The sequence below is a fragment of the Hippocampus comes genome, unplaced genomic scaffold, assembly GCF_001891065.2.
Source record: "Hippocampus comes isolate QL1 unplaced genomic scaffold, H_comes_QL1_v1.1 scaffold9, whole genome shotgun sequence".
Taxonomy (NCBI): Eukaryota; Metazoa; Chordata; class Actinopteri; order Syngnathiformes; family Syngnathidae; genus Hippocampus; species Hippocampus comes.
Window position 1 is genome coordinate 3,441,612 of NW_017805275.1, and position 18,300 is coordinate 3,459,911.

An 18,300-nucleotide genomic window follows, 5' to 3' on the forward strand; every position below is an offset into this window, starting at 1 on the left:
TTTTGTTGTGTGTCTCCTCTCCCCCCCCCCCCCCCCCCGTGCCCCATAGAATTTATTTCGTGATTTCCTCTCTTGATTTTTCTGCTTGGCGCATTACATTTTTGCTTTTCTGAGTGTCATTGAAGTCATCGTTGATTTACGTTATCGGGGGCGGTCACTCTCGAGCAGAAGGCACGGAGGCCGAGGAGAAGGACGTGCCTGTACAGTAGTTGCTTGAGTTGTGTATACGTTTACAAAAGAACCAACACAACAACGCATTTGTTGTGTTGGTGTTGCTCCGCTACAGAAACTGCCGTGTGAACGCAAGTGGAGCTGCACCGACGCTGCGCCGGTGCTGCCACGCTCAGCGGCGTTTGAACGCTCCACAAAATTTGCTCCGGTGTCAACTATATCGCAACAAAATACATCGGTGCAGCGCCGGATCAAATGTGAGCCGTGTGAACACCCCTAAAGATAGGTTAATGCACTGTTTCTCAAATGGCGGGGCGCGCCCCCGTGGGAAGCAGTTGCACCTCCACTACATTAGGGGGCAGTGGCGCTCCCATTGGCAGAGTTTGCGCAGGGAGCATTCGAAGGGAGGAAATATTACGAGGCGTATGTAGAGCTTGGCTTGAATGGCTTCACTGTGACTCCGGTGGCAGACGAGGAAAGATCGCTGTGCTTACTCTAAAAATGTTGGTAGCGGACAGCATGAAGCCAAATAAATTTATGCGTCACTTAAAGACATTACACCCCAATCACGCTGATAAGCCGCTTGAGTTTTTTTCAGCGAAAACATGTCGAATATTGCCAACAATCATGCCGCTTTGTGACTGCTACTTCACTAAACTAAAATACAGGTCCCAGCTTCACATTCAGCAGGAGCTGAGAGTTGCTGTGTTCTGCTTCAAACCTCGCTTCGAAAAGCTGTGCATTGCAAAACGTGCTCATTGTAGCCATTAATCCAGACATCATCTTTGATTAAAAAAAATCAGCACAAATTATTTTATATATTTTTGATTTGCAGGTTAAAGCTTTTTTTTAATATTGTGCTCCTGACTTAATGTTGGTGATCAGTTTGAATGCATTATTATTTATTGATTTTATGTAATTTTATTTTTCTGTATCGTATGGTGTGACGTGACATGGGCAGTCAGAAATGTTTACAGTTTAATTACAGATTTAATTTTATTTTTGAATTTCAGATGCACTTTAAATCTTTTCTGTTACAGTTAATAAAGCTATTCTTTGTTGTAAGTTGGTCCATATTTCTTTCTTTTTTTATTCTCATAAAGGTTAATAAGAATACAGTGTTATGCAGAGGTGTACTTATAACAATTTTATAGACAAATGAAAACTGTCCCTCGATGTGACTGAGAGTGTGAGCTGGCAGCCAGTTCAGGACACCCTGAACTGGCTGCCAGCTAACCCCGCCTACTCCAGCATGCCCGCGACCCTCGTGAGGATAAGTGGCTCAGATAAAGAATGGATGGATAGATTTAGTGTTTATATACATTGACATTAGATTAACAGAATCATTTGGAACGGCTTATTTAGTGACCTGAGAAAAATCATCCTCACGTGCGCATCAGTGTGTGAATATTCATTCTCATTCTGACCAGGAGCATTGATATCATGCACAGGGATTACGCACATAAATTTACACTCCCACACAAAACGGTGGAAATAACTACATCTTCTGTGAGGCAGTGATGCATATTTATCACGGCTGAGACGCCCTTGGCCACATAGGCCTACGAGTTGCACCGAGTAGGGATGGGTGTGAGCTGGCTGTCTGGTGCAGAGGATCGCCTCCCACTTTCAGACGAAGAAGAGCGCGGGGGACTTGAGTAACAGACGGTGAAAGGGGTTGCGCATGTTTATCACCTCTAAACAGGGTTTGTTTTTTGTTGTTCGGTTTTTATTTTTTTAGGAATTGGGGTGTAGCTCTTCTGGGAATTCTTACACAGTAAATCCATCTGCAAATGATCACAATAGTGGAATGATTCATGGAGTGATTTGAAAAATGTACCAATGGTGAGGATAAGCGGTTGAGAAAATGGATGGTTGTGCAGGCTCCCTCTAGTGGTATGGAAAAAAGTAATGGCCCAAGTACAGTTTAGTTTTATTTAACTTTTAACAGTGACGTGCAATTCAGGGTGATTGAGGCACTGACATTAGAGTCAGATTCAAACATTTATGAGCCAGAGTAGCGTATTTGCAATTAAAATGAGCAGCAAAAAACATTTTGTTGGAAATGATTTGAGAAATGTTTGTGTTGTGTTGAGCAAAATAATGGATTTTAATATACAGCCATACCAAAATATTCAGTTCAGTTTTGAAAAGGATATGAAAAGGTGAAACCATCAAAAAAATTATCATTTTATGCCTAATTAAAAATATAAGCCCTAAATGAGGATGGTTAGCTCGGTGTCTGTAGAAGAGCAACACCAAGTGTACTTCCACAGTATTATGTGTAATACATTTGAATTGAACCCTTTCCAGACTTTTTTTTATTTTTATTGTTAAGTGTGCAGTGTTACAGTGGCTTACAATAATATTAAATATACTGTACTTCTTAGGAATATAAACTGTCTGCTACTATGCTACTGTGTTTTAATGTTAGCCATGATGTGGCACTTGGAGAATTACTTTTTCGATAGGACTTTGTGCAAAAAAAAAAAAAAAAAAAAGAAAAAACGCACACAAAAAAAAAACAATTGGATGTATTGGCAGAAACATGGAAAGAAGAGGAGGAGATCATCTTTTCTGCAGAGCACACTTTGGGAAATCTCACCTTCAGCAGAACGTCACAGTGTGTATGAGAGTCTGGCGCTCCTGCTGTGGTCCACATTACGGATGTTATGAGAGGCTTTTGCGTAGTTTAGAGTAGAGAACGCTGCATGCTAAACAGAGCTGGGTCCCTCATTACCTCGTGACCAAATGGAGACAAACAGCTCACACTAAGAAATAAGGGCCGTGAAAAAAAAAACCCAGATCTTTTGCAACACTGTTTCCAACCAAACTAGAATGGAAGCGCCACACTGACAAGCTCGCTAAACATCAACGCGTCAGTGCGTGACGTCCTTGAGCAAATCAAATACAAAGCTGAGAAGATCACAGTGAATGATGCTCACTGAATAATTAGCGAGTCACCTTTAAGGGGCAGCCACTGTTGGGAGTCGCTAATGAAGTGTCTCATAATCTCTTCCTGGGTTGTATTAGAAGGACACCATTACCATCAACTCAGGAGCCTGGACATATAACGCTTGAAAGGAGAGCCATCCAGACAGTAATCATGCACTTGATTTGCTTTTAAGAGACTTTATCAAAGTCGACTTTCATCCGTCATAAAGTGGCGGAGGGCTCGACACGCTCAGGCTGACATTTTACTTGTATGTTACATTTTATTACTTTCAATTATTAAAGAAAGATCCACTGACTCGGCATCTGTCAGGATTACAGCAGCATTACCTTGTGTCAAAGCAATCAAACACTTTTAACAAGTATTGCTGTCTTGTTAGAACACACATTCAATTCTTTTCTTAGTGCTGAAGAAATATGACAGTGGAAAAGGTGAATTCAAGAAAAATGTCAAAAATACAGATAGTGTATGTAAGTAGCGTTAACATCAATAAAAGGCATCATGCATGTAACTACTGTAGGCTACAAGTTTGAGCCGCGGGAATATATCCCGCGGCCGGAAAACATGCTACCAGGTCATCATGGAGCTTTTACACGCTGAGACAATGAGGCACACTAAAGCAGCTTCGCTAATGTGAAGCCGCTGTCCATACGCTGGTTGTCACGTTAAATTTTGAAGAATGGTTTGAGGTCACTCTTCCAATTTCTGCCAGTGACGTGCGCACACTCACGGCCTACGAGGTGCTCTAAAGCGGCTACACCTGCAAACTAACCAATTGGAAGATGCATTTTTTGGATGTAAGCATAGTTATCCAACTAACTGTGCTACATAACTCCTGATCCAAACGAAGGCGCTCTAGTTTTATAGTAGGGGAAGGGAGACTTGGCAGACTTCATACTATGTCACTGGGAACTGCTTTAGCCACGCCCCCCACAAAAAAAAAAAGGAAAAAAGGAAATCTGAAAAGGTGAAAACAATTTAACGCTGCATCTCCACAGCTGAGTAGCACTTTCAACAATTTTTAAATTAAGTGTTTATATTGGAAGAAAAATGAAAAAAAGCCCCACTACTGTGTCAGTCACAATTTGCAAAATAAAAAATATATAACTTATTTACTAAAAACATACTTTTTTTTTTTTTTAGCAGTAGTGTCGTCAGACTACACAAGAAATCAGACAAGATCTGTGTATCTGTGAAGACAATCATTTCATTTTATTAATAGAAGCAATGCCAGCAGGGATTCAAACAAAGCAGCCCTCTGAAAATGAGGACATACATGTCAGTTTTTAAATACTGTATTAATATTGGCAGAAAACCTTCAATGCTCTCTCAACAATACGTTCAATTAGCTGCTGTTAAAATGACAAAGGCGACTGTCGTCACAATACCTGCTTTATGTCAAGGCTCGACGATATTACTGCAAGATGTTCCCAGAGGAGCCCTCGCAACGCGGCTCACACTGTGGCGAAAATCATTCATCATTTATTAGACGCTTCTCACCCTTCCTGCAGTGTTATTTTTACATCGATGCATCACTGACATTCTGCTAATTCACTCGGGAGATAGTTTTGTGTGCATGTGACTCCAAACATTCACCTACAGTTGATGCATTAATGGGGACAATCTCAACAATTTAACATTTCACTCTGTCTGGGACATTTGAAGTGGAAATATGCATCAAGACTGAACCACGGGGAAAGTCTGATTTAGCAACACAGAAATATATACGACCAGATAATCATACTTTATTTTAAAAAACAATCTGGTTCATTTCATCGAAAAAAAAACAAACTTTCAGACGTAGCTATATAAAGTGTGTCGTATAAAGGCATATGTACATCATCGTGCGTAATCTCTGTTTCCAGTGTGAAGAAAGATGTCAATAAAGCCCACGGATGCAAAGCAAAGACAGGGAAGCGGCTGTGACCATGTTGTCTAGCAGATGTCTAGCGCGCACGTATGTGACATACAAGGTCTCTTTACTCTTGGCTTCAGCTGAGGAAAGTGACATATAGAAGCTCTGGACGCCATCCAGTGTCTGTTCAGCTCCTCCTCAACTTGGCCGGCGAGAGCCTTTATTCAGATGATGAGAAGGACAAGCCGGAGGAAAAGGAAGCATGGCCACACCATGGTGCTTGGCTAGGATGCATAAGGGGGCCACATCCCTCCCCGCCCTCCACTTTCCCTTCCTCAAATACCACACAGACTGGGGACTCCAGCTTGGGCCATCTGTGTGGGGATGGTGATGAGACTTGGAGATGGCAGCTTCTCTCAGCAGGAGCAGTTCCCACAGCCCTTCACACTGTTGAGGATCTCCTCCTGCAGTTTCTTCCTCTCCTCCTCCTTCTGGGAAAGGCGCTCGGTCACCGGCTGGCTGGAGCTCTTATTGCCGTTCAGGATTTTGTTGTTCTGGGTGTTCCACAGGTCGGCGTACATGCTGCCCGCGGTGCCGAGGAGCGTTTCATGGTTGCCGCGCTCTTTCACCTTACCCTGTACCGCCAGAAAAAGAAAAGTTTGCCCAGATCAAAATGCTTTTAAAAATACACATTGTATTGGGAAAGTAGCTTGGTGAGTAGAATTTTAATAATAATCTCTTCATGACCACCAATACTGATCACACTCTGCCAGCCCCCCCGTACAATCCCTCACGCCTCCTGAACAACTGTTGCATTTCTTGCACAAAAACACAGGCTCAGAAACACACACACGGGCGTGTACGCACGCCTCCCACGCAGTCCAACACAAAATGAAGGTGCCCCTATCGCCCCTCCAGCTCCCGTGAGCACGCAGAGGTGTCGGCATGATCTTCAGTGAGCCCAAGACGAGGATGCTACCGCTGGCGTGCTTTTAATGAGCACCCCGGGCGGTACTCTGGTGGCGACACCTGCAAACTCCATGGCGACATCACACACAAAACATGCCGCCTCGCCACGACCCTCTGATCCCCGCCATCTGACTCTGGAAACATGGAAGCACACATGCTCACTGGGAGCCCTTCAAAAGAGCCTCTTATTTCCTCAGCATTGGGAGCGCTGATGGAAAATCTCACTTGACTGCTGACACGTCTCACATTGATGCTCTTTTAAGACCGCAAGTGACTCCAAGGACGGCCTTTACATATCGCAGTATTTTCTCTTCTCTCCTGACTATTTCGGTAACACACCATTGACCGCATCAGAAAGACTCATTGTTTGTGTTTACAGTGAACCCTCATGTATCGCACGGGATACATTCCAGAGCCACACGATGAAAATCCAGGATCGAGTGAGACCATTTTAAAAATACCCTACTCGCATTTTTAACTTAAAATGCACTTTTATGGCATTCCTGAGCACCTGCTCACACTCTGTGGCTGTCAAAGAAACGTGTGTTAAGTAACAACACTTTTGGTTAACAAAAAAGATTTCTGCTAAAACAGTTGTCCAAATCAGAGGCAACGCTTGCTCATTTTTTTGTAACATTTGTAACTCCCAAGTTTACTGTAAGTGACACTAAAGAGAATTAGACATTGTATATTTAAACAACCAAACCATATAATTTAATTTAACGGAGTTCCGCTGCCTTAATGCTAACATTCGCTTCCAAGGGAAATTTGCATTGATGTTATGATCATTCTAAATGATAATTACAAACCTTCCAAGAGCTGCTATTTTGACACAACTGATACTTTAACAAATGGAGACACAACACATACAAAGAGAAAATGCAATAATACTGAGAGACACATATTTCCTCTGCTCGGTATGAACAATGAGAATGACTGGAGATTAGTTGGGGACGTTCTCTACCTCTTCTCGTTGCTCTTAAGCTGTATCTCTTGCAGTCTACAGTAACTGCCTGGCATGTTGCAGAACAATGTGGTACTAAACTGAAAGCATGCCACTCTAAATTCAGACTGGCCTGTATAGTGTACTTTGAAAATCAATTAAAACAATCTTTACAAAAATCTGTGATATAGCAAATAAATGTATTGCATTTTATATTTGGCTCAATCACCATGCCTTAGAAAAACACCCCCCTTTGAGAAAAATATATTCTGTGATTTCTGGAGTACCGCTAACAACATGTTTACATCATGTTGCAAAATCCAAGCTGAAGCCTGTGTTTTGCACTAACAAAATGTTGACACGCAAATATAAATATAACATCTCTCAGTGGAATACAATTATAAGTGTCTGAAATAAACTGTTAAATTCTCACTGACATTATTATCACTGACAGTGATAATAAACAAAAGGTCAATTGAGTGCAGATCATCATGCAAAATGTGCTAATTGGACTGGCCATTAATAACTAGATTTTCTTTGGGAACGTCTCCAATGTTAATCGCTGAAAAAGTCAAGACACTCGGCTTTGTGCTCAGGTCAAGGCCCTGTCCAATATAAAATGATTGCTCTGGCGCCATCTTGTCGCATCTTGGTGCCAACGAACTAAGTTGACATGAAGGAGGAGGATCTTCATTTATTTAGGTAACAGGTGGCAAATGCCGGTCCCGGGGGGAGGGGGGGGGGTGGTGTTATCCTGCATGTATTACTGTAGATGTTTCCCTCCTCCAACACACCTGATTCTAATGATCACCTCATCAGCAAGATCTGCAGGAGCCTGATAACGATCCAGATCATTTGATGAGGGGAAACATCTAAAACATGCATGATGGCACCCTACGAGGACCGGAGTTTGACGGCTGAGAGTTAGGCCATAGGTGTGTGTTGTCGTCATCTTGTGGCATCTACAGGCAATTATAAACCTTTTGGGGGAAAGCGTCAATGACTCACGGCCCCGCAAATACTTTTACGTGACAAACTGTTTCCTCATGTGAAAAGGAAAGGAAATTCCGTGTAAAATGAAGACTGCGTACCTCGCTAAGCACAATGATCTCATCGGCGTCTACAACGGTGGAAAGCCTGTGAGCGATGAACACCGAGGTCCTGTCTTTCACCATCTCCTTCATTGCGCTCAGGATGTTCTAAAAGAAGAACCAGCATCATTTTTTTTTCTTTCAAGTGTTCCACTCGATATTAAACGTTGCAATGATGGAGTACTCGAAACACAACAATAACCAACACGTGACTAACAAGGTACATATGCAATTCACTCACAAATACAACTCATATGCTTCTGACTGCAAAGTTTATATAGGATAATTCAGGAACACATTCACATCAACAGGAAATCCAAATCAACATGAGCGACAATGCTGCGCTTTCCTCTCGAAAGTAGAAATGGCGTGCTGAAATTTCTCATTAAATGTAACATTTACAAAGACTGAGGGGGTTTTAAGCTGAGCTGGAGCTTAAGGAGGAAGAAACAGCAGCAGGTGGCAAGGGGGACTATGTGCAGTGGTGTGTGAATGGGGGGAGGGTGGGTGTCACAGTGATGCCGAATTATCATGTGCACCTTTGGCAGGTGACTGAGTGGGTGTTTGTTCTGTTAAATATGTATGCCTGCACCTCTTCTGTGATGGAGTCCAGAGATGATGTGGCCTCGTCATACAGGAAAATGGGCGGATTCTTCAGTATTGCACGGGCGATAGCGACACGCTGCTTCTCCCCGCCTGAAACGAAACAATGGACGTCATGAAACAAAGCAAACAGACCTCAGCGGGTCGGTATGAAATTATGAGCGAAAGGCCTCCCACTAGCCTCATCGGATAATCACCTCAAGCAGAGAGAAAATGCACCGCAGCAACAATTCTGCATGACAGGTACAAGAGGACTTTTATTTAATTGCGAAGAAAAATCAGCAGGAGACTTTGGCTCTGCGTCTGACCCAGCCTTTGGTACATACAAGCTGTGTGTGGCCTTTTAAATGCAAGCAGCTTTAAGAGACATTATAAAACGGCACCAGCGGTGGGAAACGTCAGAAGGAACTTTGAAACCCAGACTGCCACCAGCTTAAAGAGAACTTGACAAACTATCTTCAGTGTAACAATTCTTGACAAGTGGAAATGGAATGACGATCAAATATGGAACATGAGGAGTTTAGTTTGACACAGGGGCACGTGATGGGGTTGAAGTCAGAACTCTCAAGTTTCTCCAGACCAAATTCAAGAATGCCTTTACGGACTTTGCTTTGTGCGCTGGGACACAGTCTTATTTGTCAAACTGCTCCCACAAAAAAAACAGAACTGTACACAATGTCTTGGTATTAATATTCAAAGGGAACAATTAGGTCCAAGCCAATCAATGATTGATGAACCTTATGAAGAATTGTGCCTTTCTCAATGGGAGAGTCATGCTTGGCTCCCCTCTGTCCCTCACTGCGTACCATTTCAAAAAAAAAAAAAAAAAAAAAAAAAAAAAGGAAACTTAGTTTATATATTAACACAACAGTCATTAAATTGCAGCGAACCTGACAGCTTGAGGCCTCTCTCCCCGACCTGAGTGTCATAGCCATGCGGCATCCTGAGGATGGCATCATGGATGCCTGCAAGACGAGCCACTTGGTAAACATCCTCCCGTGTGGCGTTGATGTTCCCGTACTGCAGGTTGTAGAAGATGGTGTTGTGGAACAGAACAGCATCCTGACAACAGAGAGGAGGGGAGGAGAGGGAAAAAAAGCAAGCTTCAGAGAGAATATCGTTATTGCTGCAGTGACGGGAACAGAGTGCTGTAGATACAAAGACAAAGGTAGGTGGCAGAAAGAGTAGTATGCGAATGAAAAAAAACAATGTACCATCTGTTCAGATTATCGTGTGAGCACATTGCAGGGAAAGCTACATGGAATTTAACTCATTTAAACTGCTGCTGTTGAATATTAACACACACGCAAAAGAAATAAAACTGCCTTTTCACTACTGAGCGTCAAACTTAAGTGCAGTGGATGTGGCTAAATTATGTTGTCTTTCTCGCATTGCATCGCAGACCTGCGGTACGACCCCTAAAGCCTTCCTCAAGCTCTCAAGGCTGACGTCTCTGATGTTTTGCCCACCGATGTATATGTTCCCCCGCTGGGGCTCATAGAAGCGGAACAGCAGCCGCACTACTGTGCTCTTCCTGAAAGCAGAGATGGGGCCAAGCATCAGCAGCGGCATTCTTCCACTCCATTGATGACAGTGGAGACTGTCTGCAAGTGCAATTGTGAGACCTCGCTAAAGGATTGAGCGCCTGTATTGCTGGAGACTTACCCGGAGCCGCTGCCACCAACTATGGCCACCTTCTTCCCGGCAGGTACCTCGAAGGTCACCCCATTTAGGACCTTCTGGCCTTCCAGGTATTCAAAATATACATCCTCAAAGCGAATTGTGGACTCTTGTGGCGTGATGCTTAAAGGTGGTGCTAGATCCTTCTCCTGTTGGCAAACCACAAAGTTGACTGATGGTGAAATGGAAAAAGATAAAAATACACAAAGCCGGGCATATTAGACAAAGATACTTGATGCAAGGCGACTCCTTATACAGCTGGATAATGGCGGAGAAGAAAGAAAATCAGAAGAGGATTTAAGTGGTGCTGAATAACGAAAGACTGATTTTTCATCTTCACGCGGCCTGACTGATCAATACACATGAAAACCTACGGTACACAACGGGCTCAGCTCTCAGCATATCGCTGGGATAAAGCCGAGGTCAGTAACCAATGAAAGCGTTGTCCTGGCGCCGAGACTGAAAGCCTCTTCTGCACAAACTAATAGCAAGATAATCACCCAAAAGCCTGTAGCTCAGGCAGAAAGTACACCACTCATCATCATGGCGTCTTTTAAGTTGAAAGCCTTCCCAAAAGTCAGGACTGTTGGTAGCTTGTCAATACAACATGAAGGGCAGCACATCCCTCTCTGCAAATGAATACAAACAACTCGCAGTCCATTAGAACAGACAGTTTCAAACTTCACCCCACCCACATGCAGAAAAGGCACAACAATTTATTTGGCAGAGTAGTTAAAGGGGTGGGCTGGATTATGTTAAGTACATAATGCAAATGTTGAAAAGAATGCATAATGTGTTCAGTCAATAGCGGCCTGCTGGGCTGTGCCATTCTCCGAGGAATCACAAATGGGAGCAGGACTGATGAGTGAAAAAAATAAGAAACCTTATTACTGCTGCAATTACAGGCCGGGCACCTCAATAGCGCTCAGAGTGCCAGGGAGCGCGCGCACACGCACGCACGCCCACGCCCACGCCCACGCACGCCCACGCCCACACCCACACCCACACCCACACCCACACCCACACCCACACCCACACACACGTTTGCACTTATGGACTCTTCTAGTGCAAGATGGGCTGTCGGGACGTTTCATAAAAATAACTGACTGCCACTTCGACAGGAGAAACAAAGGGCATGTCTGTTCAAATCAAATCTGCATTGACAGTGTTTCAAATAGTAAACATCCGACTATGTATTTTAAGTGCACCCGAAACGTGCCACGGTTGCTGAAGGCAAGCAGGAAAAAAGAGTCTGCTGGCTCCTTCCAGCTTTTCTGAGTGAGATCTGAGAGGAAGTATTTCTGAAGAACTTTCAAAACCATTGCCCAAGTTTACCCGGCAACTTTCAACTGTGCTTGCTTGTGTATTGGACAAAAAGTTTGTCAGACAAAAGTATCATTTTATCTACCACATTAAAAGGAGAAGAAACTATGAATGCAGCGAGTAATAATTTACGATTATCCTTACAATTACAATTAATCATAGGATATCACAGCAGTAGATAACTGCTCAAAGAGGCAATATTAAAAACAGCAACTTTACAACTTAGAAAAATTGAGGTGGCACGGTGGTTCGCACATCCATCTCACATTTCTAAGCTTGAGACTTCAAATCCAGGCTCTGGCCTTGCTGGGTGGAGTTTGCATGATTTTGAAAGGGTTTTTTTTCTTTTTCATCACAAATCTCTAGGCTTTTACATAGAGTGTTAGGTTTCATTGCATACAAGCAGGAGACCTTGTCAGGAAAAAAAAAAAAAAAGGAACACACAAAATGCTCCTTTGAATGGACTCGGCTCGGTGAAGAAATTAACGTCAAGCTGCCGCTGAAGTTACCTTGATCTTGGTGTCAATACTGAGCAGCGTGAAAAGCGTGTTCATGTCTATAAGAGCCTGCCGTGTCTCTCTGTACACTGTGCCCAGGAAGTTTAGCGGGAGGGACAGCTGGAAGAGCAGGCCGTTCACCATCACCAAGTCGCCCACTGTCATTGTACCTACACATCAAACGCAGCATCGCAAAAACATATCATGGATGTATACAATGCTAATCTTCTGGTCATAATTAATATCATAAACACTTTTTTTTTTTTTTTTACTTTTAACAAAAGCGTAAAAACGATTTGGTTTCATTTCATGCTTGTTGCATTTGGTGCCTGTCCTTTAGTATGTAATGTGGATAATAGTATACACACATTCAATTGTAAAGCATTTAGTTCGGTCCATTACAGGGACTTTTGTTTTACTGTAAAATGTCAAGAGGGCGAACAAACGCAAGGCAATAACACTGAACAAATGATTTCATACTGCTTTTGTTTTTTTTTTAATTCTGTCCACAACTGTCAGGAAGAATGGAGTCCCATCTTAACAAAACATGGTATTTCTCTCCACATTTTGATTCTATAGTGTTGACTTAGCACGAGACTCAGTATTGTTTTAGGGTTTTGTGAGGTTTCGTGTTTTTAAGTTATTCATTTATTGTTTTGACTGTCTTGTATGGCACTTGGTGTGCAGCAAAATGTTTGTTTTGAAGTGCGCTATCGATAAAGTTGAGATGAGTTGATTAAATGCTGGCGCAAACCAGCCTCCACGTCAGGAACTTTTAACGAATGTCCAAAGAGAGGATTTAAATTTATTATTTACTTAAAATTGACAATTTAACTAGTCACATTGTACCGTCACTCTTTCTTCACTCTAGAAGGCGAGTGAAGCAGTTTATCGGAAATGCAGATGTTACACATCCGGTAAACAATGTAAGCAGACATATGGTGATAGTCGTCGTGGCGTGACCCACCTGCCGCAATGCCCTTGCTTGCCAGCAACATGATGCCGGTTAGGCCGACACTGAAGATGGCGCTCTGGCCAAAGTTGAGCATTGCTAGCGTGGACGTGGTTTTCAACGAGGACGATTCGTAGCTTTTCAGGAACCCATCGTACTTTTGAGCTTCATACTTCTCGTTGTTGAAGTACTGGAGTGAGAAACACAAAGAGATGTAAGAATGACTGGGAGAAAGTCCAGGGCTTTATGATGAAAAGAATGTGTACAGCGAGAGACAATGAAATGTGGTTGGGATTGGAGGTGTAGGAACCATTCCGGGGACCCCGCTTAGGTTTTAGGTCTGGGTCTCGGTTGGCCTGGCATCTGAAACACTTCATGTCTTTATCGTCATATCCTTAGCATTGAAATGAAAGTCGGTACGGTAACAGAAAAAAAATTGATAGACAGTTACAGATTAAGCTTTTGCTAAGCCAAACATTCATCAATCATTTGCATGTTGTAGAAGAACTACTGCATACAACTGTTTCTGTCAAACTCTGGATATACAGCCGTGGATGGCATTTTAGTGCCTCCCAACAAAGAACCTCTTAAGTGCCGAGTCACAAGAGCAGCACTAATTTTGATTAAGACATACAGCTATCACTTCAAGGAAAAGCCTCATGAATCTGCTACAAGCACATTGCTTAAATGCAGTAACCATAACAAGCTCCCTCCTCCACTCCACCGCCAATTACCCACTAACTGACAAACATTGCATTTGTTTGGTCGCGCGATTGTTTTTCTGCTCAGGCAAAGTGGGCGATTTGCTTCTTCAGCTACCGACCGCGTAGCTACGGACATTCCATACATTGGAATACAGGCAAAGGGAGGGGAACAGTGGGTGGGGCGGGGGGGAAGAGGAAAATGTAGCACATGAAGAACAAATAGAGGCAGCACAAGGAAGACACCATGTTCAGGTTCTCATCGAGCCCTTTGTAAAAAGTGGAACGGATTTCTGAGTGGGCGGAGATCTAATTACATATGCACTCACAGCTCAGAGTGATGCTAAATTCGGCCACATTGACACAGATGATACAAAAAAAACTGAACAAAATGTAAAAGGAAAACAGAATGTAAAATAAGAGCAAATGAAAATACCATAGGTGCCAAAATATATCCGGAGCAATGAACAGAAACCCTTTGAAGGATGCTGAAGAAGTGATCTGTGTGTGTGTGTGTGTGTGTGTGTGTTTAAAAATACAAATAGAACAACGATGCAGAGAACAAGGCTTAGAATGGAGCAAGGTGCATCCACACAGAAAACTAAGTCTGCGACATTTCTCATCAAAATAACGCATTGCATTAAGTGTTATTTAAAAAGTCCGTAATTACACAATTTTATTTATTCATATATTTTATCGGGTCACTAATTTTAATACCTAGGCATTTGGTAGTCTACTGGAACGTTAAAACCAACCACATAGGCCACAGTGCCGAAAGTGCTTGAATTAACTGTAAAAGTTCACACTAACTTAACAGCATTCTAGTAATCATTTCTAAGTGTGCTGATTACATTATTGATATAATTCATTTATTTACCCTATTTTTAGGTTCACGTGCCAATCAGTAGTTGATTATCCTTCCTCTCTTAGAACAACACAAGTCACACACACTGGCGCACACACATGGAAGAGTAAAGTCCTTGAATAATAGGGCAAAAATAATGTGCATTACAGTGTGTATTGCCCTCATTCTTGTGTGTTTACTTTCTATATAAAAAGCAACGTGTTCTTAACACTCTCCGGATGAATTTGTTTTGGATTCGCGAAAGGGGACATGTTTCATTTTAACTTTTTTTTTTTTTAACATGTACCGGTATTTAAAAATGGAAACGGTGGTGTTGTTTCAAAACATCAATTTTGTTTGGAATGTTACAGTATTATCGCATGTAGCCTGACCAACCTCCATAAATGGACCGTGGATTCATTGAAAATATGGAGTGAACCTTTCAGATTTGTATCTAAAGACCGCTGCTTTAGATGTGTTAGTGGGGTGTAATTAAATATTCACCTAATCATTGAACAACTGCATCTAGATATGACGCGTTGGGGTGTCATTGAAATAAATCATATGAATGTGAATAGAGAACCCCTCAATTGATCTCAGCCAAGCTATTCCTTGGTGTCTTTGCATTCCACTTGGATAAAATGTGAGCGTGTGCATTCATGGAAGAGTTGAGATTATTTTTTCCAAACTCCGCAAAGAAAGTCAACTGCCTACAGTCGTACATGGATGTCGTACCAACAATTAAAAAGAACTGAATAAATCATTAAACGCCCCTTTTTTTTTTGAATGTCAAAAAAACAAAACAAAAAAATGCATGATGTGTGTGTAAACTCCTGAGTGCAACTGTATATCTATGCTATATACAGGACAGCACCGTGCCACATATTGAAAAGTTTTAATAAATGTAAACAAAACGTTAACTTCATGATCGAGTGTCAAGTTTAATAATAGCACTTGGTATGTAAAATACGTGTACAGTATAAGATAAAAGAAAGACAGAGGAGAAAGCGTGTGAAATGGATTCTACCAGGGAATCACTTGTCATGGATCCTGACTCAAGTGAGCAAAAGCAAAAGACAGACGGGAAAGAAAAATGAAAGGAGGAGGGGCGCAATGGGGACAAACTGAAAATAGGGTTTAGCTGTGGAAAGGTGTGTGTGTCTATATGTGATCTCACCTTAACAGTCTCATAGTTGAGGAGAGAGTCGATAGCTGCATTGCCTGCTTCGTTGTCTGCTTTGTTCATTTCTACGCGGAAACGAGTCCTGTGCACCAAAACAAATGGGAGGCTTTGCCTTTTTATCTGATATTTGGTTACAGTAGTGAGTCCATAAATTCAGTGTACAACATGTTATAAATCGGCACATTGAAGTATAGACATGCTAAAGGTTACCTCCACTGCGTCATGAGAATGGTGAAAAGGGTGTATGTGGATAAGGTACCCAAAGCCACGGCCGTGAATTGTCCGCCACACTTGTAGAACTGCACAGGACAAAAGCAGGTAGATTAAAAAACATTGTTCATCATTCGCAACTTAACAGCCCCATGAAACAAAGTCAAGCGAGCACATCAGACCACCATGCTCCAGTGCTTGCGTCAAAAGCGAGTTTGTGGCCACTTCACTATGAAATAGGGTGTTACAAATGAAGGGAAAAAGACAAGAACTAATCGCGCTAATGCTTTAGCTATGTGGGCAATGAAGTCTGTCCTCATTACATCCAATCTGACATTATGGTGCAGGGTGGAATAATAAGGTAAAGCTATAGAGGAGCAGGTCTTTTAGTGCCAATGTGTGTGTGTGTGTGTGTGTGTGTGTGTGTGTGTGTGTGTGTGTGTGTGTGGTGGGGGGGGGGGGCAGGCATTCACTACAGGAGGACATTAAGCTGCAACAAAGTCACGATTTTACATAGATGCTAATGGGCTCAGGGTTGCCCACCCAAAGAAAACTGGGATTCATCTAATGAAAATGAGACATCTTGGAATTAATATCCTGACGTTGTGCTGTGCTGCGAAGTGTGCCTCGGCGATGAAAGGTGCTAGGTATTGGGATAATAACAGGTCCACACAAAGAATGAACACCGTGAGCCGCTTTTGCAGAATATTTGATATTGGCTATCAAACATGATGAGAAAGATGTCACAACGCATCTTACCAGGATGGCACTCACAAGTCCCATTTCAAAGACGGTGGGGCCAAGATTGAAGATGAGGGCGCTAAGGACAAATGAGATGCCTCGGGTGCCACGGTCGATGGCCTTGGATAGTGCTCCAGTCTGGCGGCTTAGATGAAACCCCAGATCCAGATTGTGCAAGTGGAGGAAGACGTTCTTGGCGATGCGTCGGATAGAGCTCTGGGCCACTTTGCCGAACACCATGTTCCGAAGCTCGTTGAAGAGGGCTGCACAGGCCCGTGACAAACCATCTGGGACAGGGCAGGACACAGGCAATTACACACCCTGACGCTGAAAAGCAGGGAGGTTCAAAATGAAACAGAGCTGGGCTTTGGAAAAAGAACTGATGCTCATCATAATCTCAGAGCTATGGTTAAGGGACACACTTTAGTCAGCAAGTGATTTTTTTTTGCTGCAGCAAAATAGAGAAGGGTGCGTATCATATGTCAGCTTCTTGACAGCAGGATACATCTAGCGTGGTATTTTTGTCATTTCCGGCCATTTTCAATCAATTGTTAGAATAAAGCAGCTAATATCAATCATACCAATACAGCAACACATGGTAGTCCATAGTGCGGTGATGGCAATACGGACTTAAGATGTGCATCATCTATCCTCAACAGAGTAGACCTTTGAGCTGTGGACGCAGGATGACTGGTATTAGACGTTTTACAGTACCTCTCCCTAGATTTGCTAATTGAAAGGGGTCATAGCTGAGTCGAGTAGGTCTGCTATCTGGCTGCTGGTAATTACTTGTATTTAAAAAATTATAAGGTATGAGCACAATTGCACCACTGTCTGAGAAAGAGAAGAAATGAGAGCATTCTATTTGAGTAACTGCAGAATCATCAGATATTCATTCCAGCACAGTTACAAAAGACGGCTAGGATCAGTTACAAATGTATCTTAGTCCGAGGTTGAATGATACCTGGAGTTCTTGAGGCGATTTCTCTGCGAATACCTACCTTGTCTTATGGGACCAGAGTAGGGTGGTAATTGCTCGGTCTGCCGATCTTCGTGCGGCAGTAATGTGGCGTTAAATAGGAATGCTCATCAAATGAACAATGTGTCCACATCTGACAAGGTAGGGTGAGCACTGGGCTACCATTTCAGCCAAATTACACACCCCGCCACAGACATGTGGCCCGGAGCATTGCAGAAAGGGCGTAAAGAATACAATTCCATTCTGAAAGAGCATCCTGTACATTCTATCTTGTCAGCGTATTTCATCCTGTCTGGAGACCTGGTCGTGCGCTCCAATTATTCACCAAGCGCTACTGAGAAAGATCTAAGTGGGCTCATTAAAATAAGTGGTTACAGAGCTAAGTGTGTCTAAGATGAGCTCACTCAAACATAGAGAGACGTGCAGTAGGTGTCAGGACACCATTTGTCCAATGTATTTATGCTTTTCATTAGCACCTCACCCAAAAAAGTTATATATATATATATATATATGTTATAAAATATAAATATATATATATATATATATATATATATATATATATATATATATATATATATATATACACACACACACACACACACACA

The 18,300-nt window shown here is 42.5% G+C and overlaps 1 protein-coding gene across 1 annotated transcript in view; it reads right to left on the reverse strand.

Annotated features, from left to right (window-relative positions):
• Window positions 1-4,307: 4,307 nt before the first annotated feature.
• The window catches only part of abcb7 (ATP-binding cassette, sub-family B (MDR/TAP), member 7), a 24,106-nt gene continuing 10,113 nt past the window's right edge, over window positions 4,308-18,300 (reverse strand). The window contains exons 6-16 of the mRNA XM_019869708.1: window positions 16,735-17,003; window positions 15,976-16,064; window positions 15,760-15,847; window positions 13,053-13,227; window positions 12,098-12,255; window positions 10,251-10,414; window positions 9,990-10,119; window positions 9,476-9,647; window positions 8,575-8,678; window positions 7,983-8,090; window positions 4,308-5,614 (exon numbers count right to left, since the gene is read on the reverse strand). Coding sequence (XP_019725267.1) covers window positions 5,396-5,614; window positions 7,983-8,090; window positions 8,575-8,678; window positions 9,476-9,647; window positions 9,990-10,119; window positions 10,251-10,414; window positions 12,098-12,255; window positions 13,053-13,227; window positions 15,760-15,847; window positions 15,976-16,064; window positions 16,735-17,003 — 1,676 coding nt within the window. The 3' untranslated portion in view covers window positions 4,308-5,395. The remainder of the gene's footprint in view (window positions 5,615-7,982; window positions 8,091-8,574; window positions 8,679-9,475; window positions 9,648-9,989; window positions 10,120-10,250; window positions 10,415-12,097; window positions 12,256-13,052; window positions 13,228-15,759; window positions 15,848-15,975; window positions 16,065-16,734; window positions 17,004-18,300) is intronic.